We start from the raw sequence: 21,817 nt of genomic DNA on the forward strand, positions 1-21,817 counted from the left end.
CCTGTAGTTTGCATTACCTATCCGGTTGATATTTGGTAAACTGAGATCACCCACTATAATATTATTCCTTTCATATAGTTTCCCACATAGCTGATTATCTTATCAAGTAATTCCGAAACAGCATCTGTGCCACCCTTTCCAGGTCTGTATACTTGCAAAATGTCAAATTGCCTGTTATCTTTAGAGATGAGCCTTACATCTAGAATTTCATGTTTGTCATCTTTAACTTTTTTGTAGCTTACAAATTCTTCTTTCACCAGAACGGATACTCTCCCTCCTACCATTCCTATCCTATCTCTACGATACACACACTTCAGTTCTGTGAGAAAATTTCTGCATCCATTGTATAATTTCTCAGCCATGATTCAACTCCCATTACAATATCTGCTAAGTATATACAGTGAAACCTCATTAGCACATTCCTCATAAAGACGTTTTCTCACTTAGCACCTCATAAATCTGAAGTCCCAATTCATGTCATTTTAAATCTAAATCTATATTAAAATACCTCACTTGCCGTGTCGCAAATTTTAACTATTACCACTTAGTACGATCACATTTTTAACATAACTTTTTTATTAGACTCCAAAGATACTGTCTAGTTAACATGAGCCCAGAAATACTTACTTTAAGGGCACTACCAAAAATTCTCTCTCTCTCAATTTTCCTCAACCTGATGGTTGGTGGGTAGCATGACTGTCCTCGTCCAACAACCTTCTCTCCTGAGCCAGCTGTTTGATTAGTTGATATGGACGTCGTCGCCCTTTAATGCCATCGAGGAACCCTGCTCTTGGTCGTCCTCTTCTAGTCTTTCCTTCCAGTTTCCCTTCAAGCAGTGTGGTGCACCATGATGAATGTCGGAGTAAATGGCGTATCCAACTACATCTTATTTTCGTGATCATTTTCTCTAAACTGATGGTTTCTTCAGCTCTCTTGAGAACTTCATTTGTTAGCCTGTAAGTCCAGGGAATTCGTAACATTCGACTCCAGCACCCCATTTCAAATGCATTTATTTTCTTATCAGCCTTTAATAGAGTCCAGGTTTCAGAGCCATAGGTCGCAATGCTCCAAATGAAGCTCTTAATGAAATGCTTTCTTACTAAAATTAAAATTCAGGAAAATCAATCGTCAAAAATTACCAGTGTTTTGCCCGGAGTGCGGCATGAGCTCATCAGCTGGATACTGCACCTTTTCCAAGACATATAATAAAAACTATTTTGTTTTTGACAACAAAATGTACAAACAGTCTAAAGGCCTAGCAATGGGTTCGCCGGCTTCAGGTATTTTAGCAAACATAGTCATGGATTGCATGGAATATAATGAAATAGTAGTAAAATAGAGGGATTGATTACATGGTTGAGATACGTTGATATATTTGTTATTATCGATGAACAGAAGGTTAAATCTGATGTAATATTAGAGTATTTAAATACTGTACTTTGGATAAACAAGTGCATTTTTACGATTGAATCTGAAAATGATAGGACTCTAAATTATTTAGATTTAATGGTTACTAGAAATTCTGGTCATTTCTATTTTCAAATTTTCAGAAAAGCTACTCAAACAGATAACTATTATCAGAAACAACTCCAATCATCCAGGTCAACATAAAAAGGTAACATTTCACAGTTTAATTAATAGAGCTATGAACATACCTGTCTAAGAAGAATAGAGAGATAAATATAATCCATCAAATTGCTCATAGCAACGGATATTCCAGAAGATTTATTAATAGAATGATAAAGCAAAAAATGAACCAAAAACAACTGTAATTAAAGAGCAAAAAGAGAAAGAGACATCTGCCATTCTAACTTTTCGAAGTAAGCACTCTTATCCCGTGGCTAAAATTTTCAGGAAAAAGAACATCAATGTTGCATATAAAACTGATGATAATAATACTAATAAGATAATTTTCAATTCAGATAATATAGAAAATAAATGTATATTTAATAAATCAGGAATTTACAAATTAACATGCCAAACATTTAAACAATGATACATAGGACAGTCTGGAAGAAGTTTGGCTATAAAGTACAAAGAACATGTTAATGCAGTCATACATAAAAGATATTCAGCAATGGGAGAACATATGGTTGAAAAGAATCATAAATTCACAGACATTTCTAGTGACATGAAATTATTACATTCGGCCAAAAAGGGAAAATTAATGACTGTTTTGGAAAGTTTAGAAATTTATCTTACACAAAAAAACAAAAAAACAAAAATTTTGAATCAAGTTTAAATGAGAGAAGTGCAGAAGATAACCCACTGTATAGACTAGCATATGATCATTTAAGGAACAAAAAGAAGAAAACTTGAAGATCTTAAATTTATATAGTATTCTCATTCATGTCAACAAAATTTTATGTATTGATCATTTTTATAATATTTCATAAGTTTTTTTTTTTACTCATTGGTATGGTGTATTAGGACACAATACTTCTTTGAATTGTAAAAACAAAAGATTGTGTTATGTTTTATTCTTTGATCTGACCACTGATGAAAGGAATGGTTGAATTCCTGAAACGTGTTTGGTTGAATAAATAATTTCCTTCCATTAATAAGTGTATTGACAAGGCTGATTCAAATATAACTATTTTAAATATTTCTATACTACACTCTTAAAACATTCTTGCCAGGTTGCCATATTGCTCCCATCCAGAGTTACGTTTTGGAAGCTTCTGTGCAGTTATTTTATGGTGAGCTGCCAACCCAACAATGAAACTACTGCCTGGATGGCCCGACAACCATCTGTCAATATAACCATACCTTAGCCTTGGTGTTGAATACTCTCCCTCACCCCACTTCTCATGGGACTAGGATTTACTGGTTGTGTAAATAGAAAAGCTTGTCAATGAGCACTCCCAAATATTTATTAGACACACCTACTCAGCATAGGTATCTCCTTTGGGACCCAATAATGAGCTATTCATGCTTCCATTTATCCTGGCTTGAGACTGGCACAGAGTAGAGCTGGATTGCCTACCCCATGGCCAGATTCCATTTACCCTTAAAATAATTTATGATGACACTTACAGTAAACAGAGTTAGTGCACTAGGTTTACCCGAAGTATGATGTTCATTATTTCTGAGTTGCCAGATGGATTTAATTATCTTCTGGAGATAAGATATTTTTAATTATAACTCAACAGAAGTTGACCATAAGGTATCTATGTTTCAGGATTGAGAACCATAATAGGTACAATATACTTCATCATTCCAAATTAACACTTCTTTTTCTTTCATATTGACCTAAAATGTTAATTTTATTTAAAAAGCAAACTATTGTACAAGATGCATCATCATCACTGGTGGTCTGCCTATCGGACATTACATTTATGCATGAGAAGGCTGTTGTGGTGCTGTGATGACAAAGTTTTAAATTGGTAGCACTGTACAATTACAAAGAATAAGAAAGAAAGTAGAATCGGGGCATTGAAATGGCTCGCCATCTTATTAAATGGTTCTCTCACTCTTAAAGTGTTTGCACATTATAAACTTCATATTAGAGCCCGTATTGTCATAGTATCAAATTGTGAAAATTTGAATTTATAATTCCACCTTTACAATACTGTAATTGTCTTTATTGAAATGACTACATTAAATTATCTTGTGAAACATGTTTCGTCCTCTTATGAGACATCTTCAGTCACAAATTCAAAACATTAAAAATAAGCGAGGGCATGTTGAAATAAGTTAATAAAATGTCTTTGACGTCATCACGCCGCACCACAGGATACAAAGACTTTTTATTAACTTATTTCAACGTGTCCTCGCCTTATTTTTAATGTTTTGTATTTGTGACTGAAGATGTCTCATAAGAGGACGAAACATGTTTCACAAGATAATTTACTGTAGTCTTTTTAATAAAGACAATTACAGTATTGTAAAGGTGGAATTATAAATTCAAATTTTCACAAGTTGACTTAAAGTGTTTGTTCTGATATCATGTGAATATTTTATGTTAATGTTTCAATATTTTCTTCCAGCTCCATCCCCTGTAATGCGACCATCAGAGCTCTTTTATAGCAAATTGACTCCATATTTAAAGGAACGTGGTATTACAAATCTGGACAATCGCAAGGAATGGCCTCATGCTGTTCTCAAACAAGTCTTAACTGAATTGATGGAGGAGACACCTAAAGATTTGTTGGCTAAGTATGATCATATTTCTAAACTAAAAAGTCTATTAAGAAAGTTGAATTGCTTTTAATAATAATGTTATTTGCTTTATGTCCCACTAACTACTTTTCTGTACGGTTTTTGGAGAAGCTGAGGTATCAGAATTTAGTCCCGCAGAAGTTCTTGTACATGCCAGTAAATCTACCGACACGAGGCTGACATATTTGAGCACTTTCAAATACCACCGAACTGAGCCAGGATCAAACCTGTCAAGTTAGGGTCAGAAGGCCAGCACCTCAAACTTCTGTGCCACTCAACCTGGCTAATTTCTCTTAATGCTAAAGTGTGAATATAGGCCTGTCTTCACCATATGTGTACTATTCTCATAGTCCCAGATATAGGCCTACAGACAGCATGGGGGCTAATTGGGTATTACGCTGTGTTACATAATTGTGGAATGCCATAATTTCACTTCTTTTTTGTGGGTGATATTGTCAGTGTTATATGAGAGATTTCAGTGGGCTTGGCAGACTGATATGTAATAGCAACTTCTGGCTCGGTGAGGAAAGCAATGGGAAACTACCTCGCCCCTCATTTCCCTAGTACGCCTCTTCAGTGATGCCTAGGCCATCTATGACAGCTGATGGCGGAGCTGTTGAGGATCCAACCAGCCTTCGGGCTGAGGACTAAACATACACATACATACATATGAGAGATTTCCCTCTTCATGTCTTCTTCCATTGTTGAGTAATTGTCATACTTGGATCTGTAAGGTCCTCTTTAAATACTCTGTGTGATTCAAAAGTTAAATAGATACAGAAACCATTTTGTAGACCTCTCTAAACGGTTGTAACATATGGCAAGCAGAAATAGGTGCTACCGGGCAGATTGGCCGTGCGGTTAGTGGCACGCAGCTGTGAGCTTGCATCCGGGAGATAGTGGGTTCGAATCCCACTGTCGGCAGCCCTGAAGATGGTTTTCTGTGGTTTCCCATTTTCACAGCAGGCAAATGCTGGGGCTGAACCTTAATTAAGGCCATGGCTGCTTCCTTCCAACTCCTAGGCCTTTCCTATCCCATCATCGTCATAAGACCTATCTGTGTCGGTGCGACGTAAAGTCACTAGCAAAAAAAAACTTATCTGTAAGATGATCAGAATGTTTATTCTTACAGTGCTTTTTACTCAGTAGTTGGCCAGTTGTTCACAATGTCATGGTAGAAGCTGATATGTTTATCACTGTGCACAACTATATTGAAATTCATTTTATACAGAAATTTGAAAAGACATTTTGTCCTTTCTAGCTGCATTTCTTCCAAAAGAACTAGTAGATAACACTGATTTATTTGCATGAATGAATGCGTCCACATTTCAACTACAGGATTATGAGAAAACATGCATTTGGAAAAAAGTGGACATGGTCCCTTTTCCAAATAACCAATTCAATTAGGGATGTGTGGGACCTGGTTATTACGGTACAGGAGAAGTTTAAGGCAGCAAAGTTTTTATCGGTAGGATACTCTATAGGAGGGATACTGACTGGAGGGTGATCAAGGATTTATATGAGAATATGGAGTGGGTATGAGAGGAGCTTGGTGTGAGATTTTTAGATCCTAATGAATGGGTGCGAGATACGCATCTGCGCTCAGATGGCCTTCACTTGAACCGCAGTGGTATAAGTTAGGAGGTTTGTTTGGAATGGTTGTAAGGAGGTTCGGTCCATTCAGGAGTGGACTATGGAGCAGTGAAATCCCACTGTCGGCGGCCCAGAAGATGGTTTTCTGTGGTTTCCCTTTTTCACACCAGGCAAATGCTGGGGCTGTACCATAATTAAGGCCAAGGTCACTTCTATCCTGATCCTATTCCGTTGTCACCATTGACAATGAAACATTGAAGCTAATTGAAAAAAAAAAAGAAGAAATGGTGATTATGAGACTGCAGGAAGCTGGAATAAGGAAGGTATATTACTTCATTGCTTTTAAACTGTAGAAGTATTGTAGGGGAAGAATACCTGCCAAGTATTCCAGTTTTTCTGTAAAATGTATGGATTTTGAGTGTGTTTTATGGCTGTACCAGTAAATGTATCAATAATCACATTATTGATTATCAACGTGCTTTTTTTACCTGTTCGACCTCAACTGCTCTTCATTAACTGAGATGTTCCCAAACAAGTAACAGGCTGTGATTTTGAAGAAAAGAAATCAGTGAAAAGTAGCAGGTCGTGAATTTATATATTTCAATTTTAGTAACTGCATTGTGCTTCGTAGCAGCTGAAAGGCTATGTTTGTGTGTGGGTGTGAGTAACATTGGTGGTAGTTCTGAAACTCGTGGAATTGGGTGATGAATTTGTAAGCAGTTTCTTATTTTTAGTGGTGTTCGTAATGAGTTCAGCTAAGAAACGATATTATCAGTCCTTTAGGGAGACATATTCCGCTGGATTTCCTTGTTTTTATACGATCATGGAAAGGCGAAACATTCACATTCTGTTCCATGTGCTCTTGTGATATAAACATTTCTCATAGAGGAAGAACAGAATTAGTAAATCACATTAAATCTGTTAAACACGTCTCCTATATAAAATTTAAGAATGGTAGTGAGAATGGGTTTTTTTTTTTTTTTTTTTTTTATATATCTCTTCTGGAGCTGACCTTGGTGTAGTAAGAGCGGAATGCTTGTTCACTTCATTTTTAATTGAACATAGTATCCCGTTAGCTCCTGCCGATTATGCTGGTGCTCTGTTTAGGAAAATGTTTCCAGGTTCAGAAATTGCAAACATATATGGCTGTGGTCATACAAAAACCACACAAGTTTTGAAAGAAATGGCTACGGATTCAAGAAGTGAACTCGTTGGTTACATGCAACGTGAATCACTTTCTTTAACTACGGATGGGAGCAATAAAAAAAATTTGTGTCCTCATCCCGGGGTGGTGCAGCTCTTTTCTGGCACACCCTCATTGGAGGTGAGAGGCATGTACCATTTCAATCACATACCAGCTCTCCTGCCATTCCTAAATTTCTAACAGTACCGGGAATTGAACCCGGACCCCCGAGGACGGCAGCTAATAACACTAACCGTTACGCTATGGAGCTGGACGATGGGAGCAATAATGGTAATGCTAAGCTTTTCCCTGTTGTCGTCACCTGTTTTGTGGCAAAGCAGGAAAAGTTATTTCGTTCAATGTTGTCTGTCCCAGTCTTGGTGCGTAATTCAACAGGACATAATATTGGTAATTTGGTAATTTCACAGTTAGTGTGTTACAAAATTACAATTCAAAATTGTGTAACGTTCTGTTCCAACAATGCTCCAACCGTGATTCGAAAGAAGAATGGAGTTGCTGCTGTTTTAAAACAAGCACAGTCATTTGTCTTCATACTGAGTTGCTCATGCCATTTGATTAACTTAGTTGCTGAGAAAGGTGCAAGCAGTTCACCTGTTAAGCTGGTAAACTATTAGTCAACATCTTTTATTTAGAAAAGAGTTGTAAGAGGAAGGAACGCCTTAAGAAATTCCAAGAGCTTCACAACAAGGAAACAAAGATGATTCTGAAACATGTTTGCACAAGATGGCTATCGTTAGGAAGATGTCTGCAGAGGCTGTTAAAACACTGGGATCAACTACTTGGTTTCTTTAAAGATAAGGTGCTGTTAATGTTCAGTGTGAGTGTGCATCAACTACTAGCTTAACATAATTTACGATCCAAAAAGCCAAGCCTGCTAGTTCCATAGACCATGAAAAGAGGATAGCTACTGAGTCGTCAGAATTAGTTGTTCCAAAAAGATTTGCATGTGTCCCAAAATCTGACACTCCTGTGCTGAAGAATAAGAACATTACTCAAAATCATGAAAAAAAAAAAAAAGTTTAATGGTTCTCTCATCAGGCTTAAATAAGGCGCACTGTGCCTTCCTGTGTGCTGTCATTCCTTTATTTGGGAATCTCAATTCTACTCTTGAGTGCTTTTCTGTCAAATTCATAAACTACTAGAACTAATGATGAACGTGTTAAAGCAGCTGCTTTCTAGATTTGTTAAACCAAAAGTGATCAAAAGTTCCCTTTAATTAACCTCTTAACTGGGTATTATTGATATGCTTGGTGTAACCTGCCTTGTGTATTTTTTTCAGCGGATTGTTGTTACACAGCACGACAGGCAGTAAAGTTAGTAATATCATAAATATCATTCATCTGCGATACAAAAAGTAAAGCAAAGGAGTTTTAATTAATTAATGTTAATAGAGAAATTTTTAATGATTTTTACATTAACTGCAAGGTCATTTACTTGGTTGGAATTTGGGAGTTTGGCCCATATTTTACAGCTGAAAGTTGAAACAATTAATATCAAGGGGTATTTATAAATATCATATCATGCATGTGACATTTTGAACCATTTTTCATGAACTGCAAGGTCATTTACCTGGTTGAAATTTGAGTGTTTTGTTCATTAATGTTAGCACCTAAAATTAAAACAAATAAAAGAAAAGCATATTTATGAATTACACATCATGCTAGTGACATTGTGAAAGATTTTACATTAACTTCATGGTCATTTATGTCATTTACCTCACTAGAACTGCAGTGATTTGTCTATATGAAACTGCCTGAAGCACGGTGCAGCATGAAGTGCCTTCTCACAATCAGGGCAGCAGATCATGGACTCTTTCCTCTTTCCATTCTTCCAACACACTACATGTCTTCTAGTGGGTCTCTTCTTCGATGTACCTGGAACAAAATATGAGAATTCTAACATGTAATATAGCGCCCCATTAGTCGAGAAGCTGTTGGTGATTTTGAAGGACGTCCTTTTGGCTACTGTTCTGCCACTCCTCCGGTTGAAGATAAGTCCTCTGCTAAGGTCAGTTGAAAGTTCTATCTACATAGGCATCCTCCTTTTTTCTGATAAATTATAAACGCATTCAAACACGCCAGATCCATCAGGTAACGGAACCTCTTCTGGTAATATTTCTTTAGACGTTCTTTTGCAAGCTTGTAGCTGGGAACTTGGCCATCATTTTTATCCACTCCTCCCATATTCTTGTTGTAATCTAAAACAAGGGATGGTTTATGGATTACTCCTTTCCTCGTCTGAACATCGCTCATGCTGTCATCATGGATTGTGCTGACAAAGGTAACATCTCTTTTGCCTCTCCATTTCATGATCATTTGCTTTTTACGAAAGGCTGCAATTGTTTCCCCCTCCTGCAGTCTGGCCCTCTTCACTGTGTCTGGGAATTCCTTTCTGTTGATTCTCATAGTCCCCACAGTATCAGTATCTCTGCTACACAATGTGTCAACTAGTCTTGGACTAGTGTACCAGTTGTCAAGATAGAGGCAATACCCTTTATCTAGAAGGTTGTAAGTTCTAGTACAATTCTGGACAAAATATTCTCGCCAGGATATCTTTGACCTTATACTGTGTCCTTGCTTGTATAAACTACTAAATTCAACATAACCAGACCCACTTTCACAAAGTTTATAGAATTTCATGGCAAATCTGCTTCTTTTAAATGGAATAAATTGCACCCAGCCCAATCATCCTTTCCATAGGAGGAGGGACTCGTCTACACATAAGTTTCGCTCAGGAGTGTATACGGAAGAAAATCTTGATTGTAGGTGATCAAGTACCGGCTGAATTTTATAGAGCTTTTTGTTATCCAGGTTAGGATCAAATTTCAAATTGTCGGAGAAATTAAGGAACTTCAGGAGATTATGGTATTTTTTCTCAGGGATAATTTTCAAAAAGTAAGGGGTTGCGATACTTTCCCATTTTGAGAAGTACATACTGTTTTCTGGCTTATGAACTATCTTCTGCAGCATTAGTTAGAAGTCCAATTAGAATTTTCATCTGTTGGATTTGTATCCACCCAATCTCTCGCTTGTGACCATGTTTTCATGTTTGGATGGGCTTCCAAAAACTATTTAGTATACACATTGGTCTGTTCGGCAATAAGTTGAAACATACCACCACCTATGATGGTGGTTGTGGTGGTGATTATTGTTTTAAGAGGAAGTACAACTAGGCAACCATCCTCTATATAACACTAATCAGAGAGAGAAAATGGAGGGGGTCCAACACTTCAGACACGATGGTATCGCCCAAAGGAAGACAGTGACCATGAAGGGTGTGAAAATGAAAGACTCCCTAGGTCTCCATACGTAATACCGTCGGGGTCAGAAAAAAACAAGAGTTGACCAAGGTAGGTCGGATAGGATAGATGAAAGTGAGGAGCCTGGCACAAGTGGAAGCAATGCCAGGACTCAGCTAAGGGCCCCGTAGTCGCCAACCTACGCTCCCAAGTTGCGAGCCCCTGAGGCCCCTTTTAGTTGCCTCTTACGACAGCCAGGGGATACCGTGGGTGTTATTCTACCGCCCCCGCCCACAGGGGGAAGATCACCTATGAACTGTTCAAAATATTCAAACGCATTGGATTCATCGTCGAAGTCGACATTGACACCACTAGCACCAGAAAATATGAATTTCTGACATGAAACACCACGTGGCAGGAAAGGTTAAAACATAATACCAATATAAATGGTACATTATTGGGCTCATCAGTTGGTAAATAGCACACCCACCAAGACGCATGGCTAGTGCATACGTGGAGGCCACTGTGTAGGCTACTTGGAACCACCGGCAGTACCAATGCACCATGAGACACTTTGTCTCATTACCAAAAATTGATGCCTGCCTGGCCATCAGATGATATAGATGTTGACTCCCATAGGGAAACCGAAATATTTGTCCCGAATGAGTAAATTTATAATACCAATATAAATGTTATGTTATTGGACAATATAAACCCATTTTCATTCTGAGACAAGTCATGGAAAAGAGCTCAGAATATGGGAAGGATATAGTAATGACTTTTGTAGACGTAGAAATGGCATACGACAATATCCCCGGATCCAAAGTTTGGAAAGCCTGGCACACAGGGGCATTGGCATGGAACTAATAAAAGTGATAAAAGCAATACTGTCAAATGGGGTGAACTTTACTGCTGGGGTGAACTTGACCGAAAATTGTACTATGTATGAACTATGTATGTATTTATTTATTTTAATATTTTAGCCAACATAGGACTACTTAGGTTTATGGAGGTTTTTCTGAATTTTGTCAGCCCAATGCTGTTTCATCCCTTCTGAATGTAATTTTCTTTCTGCTTCTGGAATCACACTTCCTATTCTCTGCTTGTTGATTTTTGTCTGTAGTCTAATGTGTTTATCTTTCAATATGTTGAGTGTATTTTTGTATTTTAAATCTTCTATTGTAATATGCAACTCTCTCATGTCTTCTTCAAGTTCTGTGATCCATCTAATATTATTCTTACTCTTACTCTTCCGTACTTTTTCTTCTCTCAACATGACAATGGATTTGCTGTGGAAAGCGGGGAAACTGTTTTGACGGAAGCAGTGTGCTGTGATTTTCTGACTGTCAAAATTTGTTCTTGTTCTTTCATGAAGTTTAGTTTATAGCTATTCAGAGTGTGAAAATGCCATATGTTTATGAACGAAAATCTACGGTGAAGGAAGTATACTAATAATAATAATAATAATAATAATAATATAATAATACAGTTTTAGAAAAGTGCTTAAAAGAAGTGTTAGAAGTAAAAATAAAGGAAGCAAAGTGTACAATATCCCTAACAGAACTCTCATGGACCAAATTCACGGTCGCATGGTAAAAATCAAAGTGGTCAAGACTGTTTTTAGTGTGGGATCAGAAGAAGCTTTCTTTGTGAGAAAACTTAATTTGTAATATTATTGGTTGTTTAAGTACATTAAAACTTTAAGTTCATATCATGTTCTTCCTATTGATTATCATAGATTTAGACCAGTCACATTCACGCCCCATTGCTATGGAACCAAATTTAAGTACTGAAATGTACCTTTGATAACAAAAATATTCTCAAGAATATGCAAATGTTGAAAACTAGGGAAGAAGCTAGAAATAAGATGTCAGGGGATATACTAATAATAATATTATTATTTGCTTTACGTCGCACTAACTACTTTTACGGTCTTTGGAGACGCAGAGGTGCCGGAATTTAGTCCCGCAGGAGTTCTTTTACGTGCCAGTAAATCTACCGACATGAGGCTGTCGTATTTGAGCACCTTCAAATACCACTGGGCTGAGCCAGGATCGAACCTGTCAAGTTGGGGTTAGAAGGCCAGCGCCTTAACCGTCTGAGCCACTCAGCCTGGCAGGAGGGGGGGGGGGGGGGATATACTCAAAGCAATGAGTTGAAATATAGTAAGATATGTGGAGTACTTATTTGATTACCAACTTGTGAAAATCTTAACAACAAATGTTCCATCTTCACAATACTGTAATCGTCTTTCTTCTTCTTCTTCTTTTATGACCACATAGGATCACTTTAGTCAGTCCGTCGTTCAGGTCTCTTTGAAGGGATTGTTCGAGCTTTGCGGTCCTCCCAGTACTTCTTCAGACGCTCCGATCTTCGTGCCCTTTCCTCAGTTGAAAATGTGCGTGTTATTGGTATGTTTTGTGTAAGGGTAAAGCGGAGGTTTGTATTCTTGAGTTTTGTATTCAATTTTATCTTATTTGTGGTGTGTAATCGTCTTTATTAATAAGATTACATTAAACTATATTGGTGATACATGTGTCACCCTCTTATGGGGCATCTTCAGTCACACACAAAATCATTGGAAATATGGTAAGGGCACATTAAAAATAGTGAATAAAAAGTCTATGGATCTTGTGACGAGGCATGTCAGCATCTTGTCAATCTTGAATCTTAAAATAACACAAACATGAACATGATGTGAACCATGAAGTCCAATTATTGCACAGGCTAAAATGTTGTTACATGCATGGAATTGCACAAATATAATACATCATGAGTGGCTATGCAAATGAAATTTCTGAAGCCGTCAACACTTGATGTGAAGTGGATGGTACAGGACGGGCAAGGAGGCCTGTATTGTCAACAACACAGCCAAGTTCAACTTGAACCGCTCAACATGCTGTAAGTCCACCTTCCTTCAACTCCTCATCTGAAGCTATTTTAACATGGCATTAACATTACACTATTTATGTACACATTCAAGAACATGTACAATATGTTCACAATATCAGTATAACTATCAGTGTTGGTGGAACGTAAAACAGATTGTAAAATAAAGTTTGTGATTTTTCACTTGTTAAGAGCCTTTTATAAATTTGACTTAGTTGTCTTTAAGGTGTTATAAAAAGTTTTCAGCTATGCCTAACTTCCATTTCTTTCCAGGGAACTGTGGTGTCATAGTATAAACTCTGGTAGCTGGTGGCAGGCTACTAGAACCTATTCATACTCAGTTGCTGTAATGTCCATTATAGGATACATAATTGGATTGGGTGATCGACATTTGGATAATGTTTTGGTTGATTTATCCACAGGAGAGGTTGGTACCTTTATATATTTATATATATATATATATATTGTATTATCAGAAGCCATTTCTTTTCAGTTTCAACAGAGTTTATTTATAACTGTTAGGTTCTACAGTCTACCAAAACTAATATTGAGTAATAAATGTATAAACCACCTGCAAAAGAAAATATATATGATAACAGTATTATGCCTGAAAAAAGAAATAATTAAAATAGAATGACATTATTTGTTCTTAATAAGACATTCAGAAATGTACAGGTAAACCCCGTTATACGCAGATTCGTTACACGCGATTTTGGTTTTTGAGTCTAGTGCTGCCATCTGTTAACAGTAGGCTACATGGAAGCTGTAATGCCTTAAGGCAGGTATAGACTTAAGTGTCGAACTCTGTAACATACACTACGTTGCGTGCCTAGGTTAAACAGGGGAAGCGCATCATCTGTCGTGTTTTTCGAGACGTGAATCGTCAGTTCCAGTCAGTAGAGCTATCAAGTTGCACATGACAGGTTTCGTATTTAAAAAGCCAGGTGAAAGGAAAGAAAGTGTGCCTGTCGAAGGAAAGAAGCTTGTACCAAAGCTGTATTTGTTAGAAACACAGAAGTTTTGGATCGCTATGAGAAAGGTGAGCGTCTACTAACTTAAGTGAGACTAGAGTGGTCAATTCTCGCTCGGAAGCGATGTAAAGAATGGATTGGATTGAGCATCACAACCAGCAACACATGTCTCTCTCTGTAGCTGCTATTAAAGCTAATGTCAAGAGCTTGTATGCAGAGTTCAGTTTATTGTTGTGTGTTTCAGTATTCAGTTTTTAAGTGTATAAAAGTTGTATTAAAATGCGTTTCAGAAACATTATAATGGTTATTTCTTGTAAAAATCCTAAGAATCTCTGCTATTTCAAATTTAATATGTGAGTAAATGGAAACCTAACCCTATATTTTACCTATAAAATGACACTCGATTTACGCGAATTCGATATGCGTGGCAATTCTGCGGAACGTAACTATCACTATAATGAGGTCTACCTGTATAAACATGTATGTTTATTTCTGTTTAAATACTTGAAATCTGGAACTTACCTTAATGACTTCCTCTTTTTTCTTCTTCCAAGAATAGACACTCTGTCCTTGGCTCGAGTCCAGCTAGTTATATAGTCCATTGGCCTTTTGGCTGCAGCATGCCCCCCCCAGGCTAGGTCAGTGGCGCACTACATGTTCACGTTTTAGGTGCTTTATTTTTAATGTTTCCACTATTATTGTTGTTATTAATTTGAAAATAATAGATTCCGTAATTGATCTCGCAGAGAATTGCAATTCTAACTTTACAAACCACAAACAAACTTTACACTATCATAAATGCTCATGCCCCTATCCATGAAAAAAAAATTCCTAACGAAAACTTTGCAAGAAGTCAATAATTTCTGTGATCTCCTTGGTCAGACAATGAATAAATAAATATGAATAACATCAAGATCCTTATAGGGGACTTTATCGCTCAACTGGGTAAGGAAAAGAAGTATCGAGATGTAGTAGAAAAGTGGGCTCCTCATAAATATATTAACAGAAATGGCCAAAGACTCGTAGAAATTTGCAGGACCCATGGATTAATCTCCAAATCTGCATATTTTAAAAGAAAACCACACAAACTGAAAACTTTGAAACATCCTGATTGGACAAGAGGAAAATGGCAACTAGACCATGTATGTATGGACAAATTCTTTCACAAGGCAATCCACAATGTCAAAGTTTTAAGGAGAACGGACACTGGTTCAGATCATTACTTAATGAAAATCAAGAGTAAATGTACTCCATTAAGAAGAAAAAGACAAAATAGAGTTGGAGGGAAAAGGACATACGACCCTCATCAGTTAATCCAGAATGCCCAGTATTGGCAAAGAACAGGAACTATAAGACTAACAGACAATTTAGATGACCTAATACCAATTCTTAAACAGAATGCAGAAGATCTAGCTCCATTAAATCCAAGGAAAAGACATGCCTGGTGGACCTCTGATTGTTATAGAATGCATGAAGAAAGACATCAAGCTTGGTTGAAATTTTAAGTCCACAAAACAGAAGAAAACACCATGAACCTCAAGTATATCAGAAAAGAACTCACCCAAACGATTAGAAGAATTAAGAGAAAATATCAAACAGATTTAATAAACTCTATTGAGAAAAATTATTGCAAAACCAATTCTAGAGATTATTACAATGCCTTTGGTAAACAATTGAAAAAATACAACCCCCCCACATTATTGATGAAAAATAAAGATGGAAAAATAGCGCATAACAATAAGGAAAATGCAGAAATCATGGCGGAAGCATTTAACAAGCTCTTGAACATTGATGAAGCTGAAAAGCTCTTAGTAGTTGATACACATACCCTGATGAAAACTAAACCAGAAAATATAAAACCACCTACAGCAAAAAAAGCTGAAACAGTGCTAAAGGAAATAAAGAACTACTAAGCATGTGCAGAAGACCAGGTTTTTGCAGAGATGTGGAAATATGCCAGAAGTGCAACTCAGCCATCCCTCCATATGAATATTTCAAAAGATTTGTATATCAGAAATATTTCCAGAACAATGGACAACTGCTAGAATTAATCCAATTCATGAGATAGATGAAAGAAGTAATCCAGACAACTACAGTAGAACCTCGATTATACGTTCCCGGAAACTACGTTTTCCCTATTATTCGTTCAAATTACGTGGTCCCGCGACCATCCTAATTTGTAAAAATCCTGCCTTATCCGTTGCTCAAGGAAACTATTTCCCAGATCAACCGTTCCAGAAATTTCAGTCCCATCAACTCTAAATCCTCGATCACACATTTTTCAAGAAACTGCATCTCACGAAAGGACGGCTATGGCATACTTATGGATCTTGGTGTTAATGTCCCGTCATTGTGGTAAGTACATAGAGGAAGTACTGTACTGAAAAAACGTTTGGTGGTGAACTTGCATAAGGGACTAGGCTTAGCATGCATTCGGGTGGGTATTGTTTAGAGAATCCTCGAAAATCATAAAGCATAGAGTGTCCACAGGGTGATGGATTGTCACCTCTTCTTTTTAACTGTGCACTAGAGTACGTTATGAGGGAATGCTACAAGAACAACTCGAAAAATATAAAAATTGGAACCCAGAAGGATAACATACATTTGAACTGTCTAGGATTTGCTGATGATCTAGCTCTTCTGGCCAGTGATATTCAGGAAACAAAACAACAAATAAAATCTTTACAGAAAATAGCTCAAAATATTGGTTTGAAAATTTCATTTGGAAAAACGGAAATTATGCTAACTCAACTTCCGCTTGCAAACAAAATTAAGCTGGGAGACCAAGAAATAAAAATTGTAGAAAAATTTAAATATTTAGGTGAAATAATCACATATAACCTGAACGAGAAACCAGCATGCCAAAATAGAATAGATAAACTGGTTACAGCACAGCATGTTATCAAGAATACTGTAATGAGGAAGGACCTCTGCTATCATACTGTCGTGGGTGGGTACTGCTATCATACTATAGTGGGTGGTGTACTATTATACAATAGTGATAAATGATCAGAAGTACGTACAGTGGAGTATAATATCATATTAGCAATACCGTAGAAAGCTCAGTGTACCAAAGTATAGTAGTGAAATAGATAATGTGAATAATAATAATAATAATAATAATAATGAATGATTCAAACCAAGGAAACGCACAGTGAGAAGGAGCTAGGCCAATAGGAAGACCAAAAAGATAACGATGTGAATAGAATATATATTTAACAATAAAACATAACAAGATAAATAAAATCGAAGATAAATTTATAACAAATGGTGAAAGATGAATATACCAGAGTAGAGAAAAATCCGAAAAGTGTGCCACATTTACAAATTGAATATATCCAAAAATGCATAAGGGGAAAGCCTAATAAATAATTTACCAATGTACAATAAATATAAAAACTAAATAGGACAGCAGGAGTAAAAATCAGAGAGAAAAGAAGGACAAAAGAAAGGGGGAAGGGAAGTGACATGAGGATTAGGGCGGGGAAAGTATTTTCTTCACCGGGTTATTCCAAGATTTACCAATTTTTACATAGGTCCAAGAAGACATCTGAAATGATTATAAATAATTCATAATTGTCCATAGCGCATGTTCATATAGTGATGCAGTCTATGAGCTTTAAAATGTAGCATACCAACTCGACGGAAGAAAATTTGAACTGGCAAGAGGTCGGATGAAAATTTTAAGTCCAAATGAAGATAAATTACAATAAGTCTGCTTACCAAATAGCTTGAAGACAGAGTCCAGATGGAATAGACATGATTTACAAGAGGGACAGTACTTTGGCCCTCCACCACTCCGCTATGAAAACCCGACTCAAATGTAGAGAAGCGGAGTGGGCAGTATATAGTGGAATAGAATATTCCAGAAAAGTAGAGAAGGCTACAAGCCATCGAGTTCGAGAAACATGAGGTCACGTGTACACACAGTGCACAGGCAACGGCGAAGTGCAGCGAGGATGACGTAATCACACTGGTAGAGCACAGGTGAGCGGAGTGCTTGATGCGGCGAGGACGAGCTCAAGGCAAACAGCAGTATGTAAGGTAGGGAAATGTGTTGTAGATACGGCGATCGTAATAATACATATAATAAAGTGTCTCTGAATAGCAACAAAATTGAAACGCTACAAAACAGTCACCCAGCCACAAATTACATATGCATGTGAAACGTTATTCAAAACAACACAGTTGCAATAGATAGAGTACTCAAGTTAGAAAGGAGAATAGTGAGAAACTGTTTAAACAAAAATTATCAAGCAAACAGAGTCTGGAGACTAGTTTCCAATGAGACAGTTTGTAAAGAAATAAAACCTGTGACTAGCGCAATGAAAAAAGAAAGAATATCATTCTTAGGCCATCTTGTATGGTCACCAGAAAATAGAATCAGCAGAAAAATTATGGAAGAGTAAGAGTAAGAATAATATTAGATGGATCACAGAACTTAAAGAAGACATGAGAGAGTTGCATATTACAATAGAAGATTTAAAATACAAAACAAATACACTCAAATATTGAAAGATAAACACATTAGACTACAAACAAAAATCATCAAGCAGAGAATAAAGGGGGGGGGGGGAAATTCCAGAAGCAGAAAGAAAGTTAAGTTCAGAAAGGATGAAACAGTATTGGGCTGACAAAAAGACCTGACTAAGTAGTGCTATGTTTTCTAAAAATAATTAAATAAATAAATGATTATTATTGTTGTTATTATTATTATTATTATTATTATTATTATTATTATTATTATTATTATTATTATGACTTTGCACACTATGCGAGAGTTCTTAATGAGCATCTAATGAGGGCTGCCTATTATATGTGTAATTTTACGTTATGTCACTTTTGCTTACTCAACTCTTCTTGTAACTTTATTTGCAATTTTTTTAAATTTTATTTTATTATTTTATGCTGGCGTGGATATTTAATTTTTGCTTGGCGTATATATGTGACATTGCAGTTTGTTACTTGGCATTTAAATTCATTTGAATTAAGCTACCACTTTTATTGTTATATTATTATCATCTTTTGAATAGTTTTTGAACACTATTTAGTGGTTGTCTAATGAGCTTTTAATGGGCTGGCTAGTGTTCTTTTATTTTCCATTATGTAATTTAAGTTTACATGAACTGCTTTTGTGGAACTATATTCTTAGTTTCTTCATAAATAATAATAATAATATTGTTGTTGTGTATTTTGGGTTAAATTTATGTTAATGATTTGATTGAGCAATGCATTACTTGAATTAATGTGTGTCTTGTAGAACATTATTTTTATTGATAAATGATATCCTACTTGATGATGCAAATGGAGGAGCAGCAGTGACAAAAATGCAGAATCACTTCACGGCTGGCTTATATTTAGAGCCCTGCATGGATGTGGATATCTGCGGATTCTACGAAGTTAGTGTCTTGGCGGATACAAACTGTATGGCAGTGCGGATAATTTTGCTGATAATTTGTAAATTGATTTACTGATTTTCACTCAGGCATATTCTTATTTTTGTTTGTGATTAGACAAACTTCGACAGTGGTATGGGAGTATGGTGATGTATAAGGAGCCTTGAGACCGTAAAGCCGTAAATCTGACCTGAGCGTAACTGGCTCTTGGCCGCAGTTGATGGAAGGGAAGAACAAAGTTCAGTTCATTGGTAGTTGTCGCAAGAGAAAATCCCTCAAACATGTGACTAAGGGTTCTGGTGCCACATGTCAGGCCTATTGTATTATGTTAACAGGTCTATCCATTTTAATACCTTGGTTGTAATATACTGTAGTTAAATACAATATCCGCGAATAACCATTCACAGATCTGGGTGTAGATAAAAGAAGTGCGGATACAGATGTCATTTTTATATCCGTGCAGGGTTCTACATGTATTTTTACGATTTCCTTGTATTTGTGACCCTGTGTATAGCAAGGCACAGTCAAGTTTGAGAAGTTGTGTGTTAAAAAGTATGCAAATTTATCAGTAATATTGTTGGAAATATAGACCTATCTGTGAAATTAGGAATTTCAGTTAAAAGCATCCTTAGTACTTGTCATGAAGATTTAAGCATACATTATAGTTGTCACCATTTCTGGTTTACCCATTGCCAGAAGAAAGTACAAATGACTCTCACAGGAAACTAAATCTCTATGACTGATCGAGATGTTGGATTTTCAACAGTGTATACATTGGCACAGAAGCATGTACCCATGTACCATCAGGTTGAACAATGAGTGTAAGATCACTGTTGCAGAGAGTAAATTTATTAGGTATACAGCAGAGTCAGGTAGAATCACTGCTGCAGAGATTAGATTTATGAGGTATACAGCAGAGTACACTAGACACGACCATGAAAGAAATGAAGAGATGATGAAAGAACTGAAAATGGAATCTGTATTAAAATACATAAAAAATTACAGAAAGAAGTCAGCAGTGTATTTTTAGTATGCAGTCATACAGTAATTAAATGCTGGAGCTCAGCTGCCATACCGTAATGATCTGCCAGGGAAAAAAAAATGTTCTGGTACCATACTGTTGCTAAACATATCTTTCACTAACTAAGCTAACACTTTCAGTAAAAAGATAGTGGTGATCGTACTTCACTATCACACAGTGGTTGCTGTACAGCAGCTTATCATACCATATTGTGAATATATATACATTAGAATTGATATTGTGCCATGATGCTGTACCAAACTAGTATGTAACAAATAGATGAACACAATACCAACCTAGCATTAATATACTGAAGTAGGATTATATTGAGACTGAGTATGTTACAAAATGTTGCAATATATCAAAATTAGTGACAACAGAACGCATGAAGGAAACACCCAGAAGCAAGGCCGTGGATAGGGAAAATTAATGGTACGATAGGCATAAGAGGTAATGTTTGTCCAGCCCTTGTCCTGTTTCTCTATGGGGTCGCGTATGAGGTGAGATGAATCTGTCGTGGCGGGTTTTTATGACCAGATGGCCTTGCTGTTGTCAACCTCGTCAAGGGAGTTATTGAGATTTATTTATTTATTTATCGTATGATGAATCTATGTACACACATGTAAATGGGCAAATGTGCGTAGTCACAAGTCCGTACAATACTATAACTCTAGGTCTAGCATTTTGACCCAATCAACTGCTTCATCCGATGTGCGGTGAATGTCCATTAGCGTTCCTTTGAAAGCTCGAATTTGGCAGTCAGCAGCAACGTGGTGGATTGACTGAGAAGAGGCACCACAATCACAATCTGCAGACCTAGTCCAACCCCATTTGCACAACAGATAACCACATCTGCCTTGTCCAGTTCTTATCCGATTGATGATTCTCCACTGTCGTCTTGGAAGATCAAATCCTTGTACTCGTTTAGAAGGATTCTCAACCAGATGTTTGTTCACTACTGAGGACTGATCCCACTGGGCTTTCCATGAACTGTTAACATGAAAAGAGGTTCTTTCAAGATCCATTGCTGTACGCCAAGGTGGTTTCCTTGATTTCAGTCGTTGATGTTCAGTGTGTGTAATATCTTGGTGGATGGGTAGTTGGGGGTTCTGCTGAATGTTCTTCCAAACCTTTAGGAGAGCTTCTGATTGTCGTAGGGCTGGAGGTGCAATATTGCTGAGAACAGGAAGCCATAGTGTGTTCGTGCTCCGAATGCAACCCGAGATTATGCGCATTGCCTAATAGAGTTGTACATCGATCTTCTTTGTGTGAACACTATTGATCCAAGAGGGGCAGCAGTATTCAGCAACAGAACATGATAAGGCTAATGCTGTTGATCTTAGA

General features: G+C 36.8%; 1 protein-coding gene across 1 annotated transcript in view; it reads left to right on the forward strand.

Moving 5' to 3' along the window:
* Positions 1 to 21,817, forward strand: part of nonC (serine/threonine-protein kinase Smg1) — a 794,437-nt gene that overhangs the window by 513,445 nt on the left and 259,175 nt on the right. The window contains 2 exon segments of the mRNA XM_068225601.1: positions 3,990 to 4,158; positions 13,359 to 13,512. Coding sequence (XP_068081702.1) covers positions 3,990 to 4,158; positions 13,359 to 13,512 — 323 coding nt within the window.

Source organism: Anabrus simplex, chromosome 1 (genome assembly GCF_040414725.1).
Source record: "Anabrus simplex isolate iqAnaSimp1 chromosome 1, ASM4041472v1, whole genome shotgun sequence".
Classification (NCBI taxonomy): Eukaryota; Metazoa; Arthropoda; class Insecta; order Orthoptera; family Tettigoniidae; genus Anabrus; species Anabrus simplex.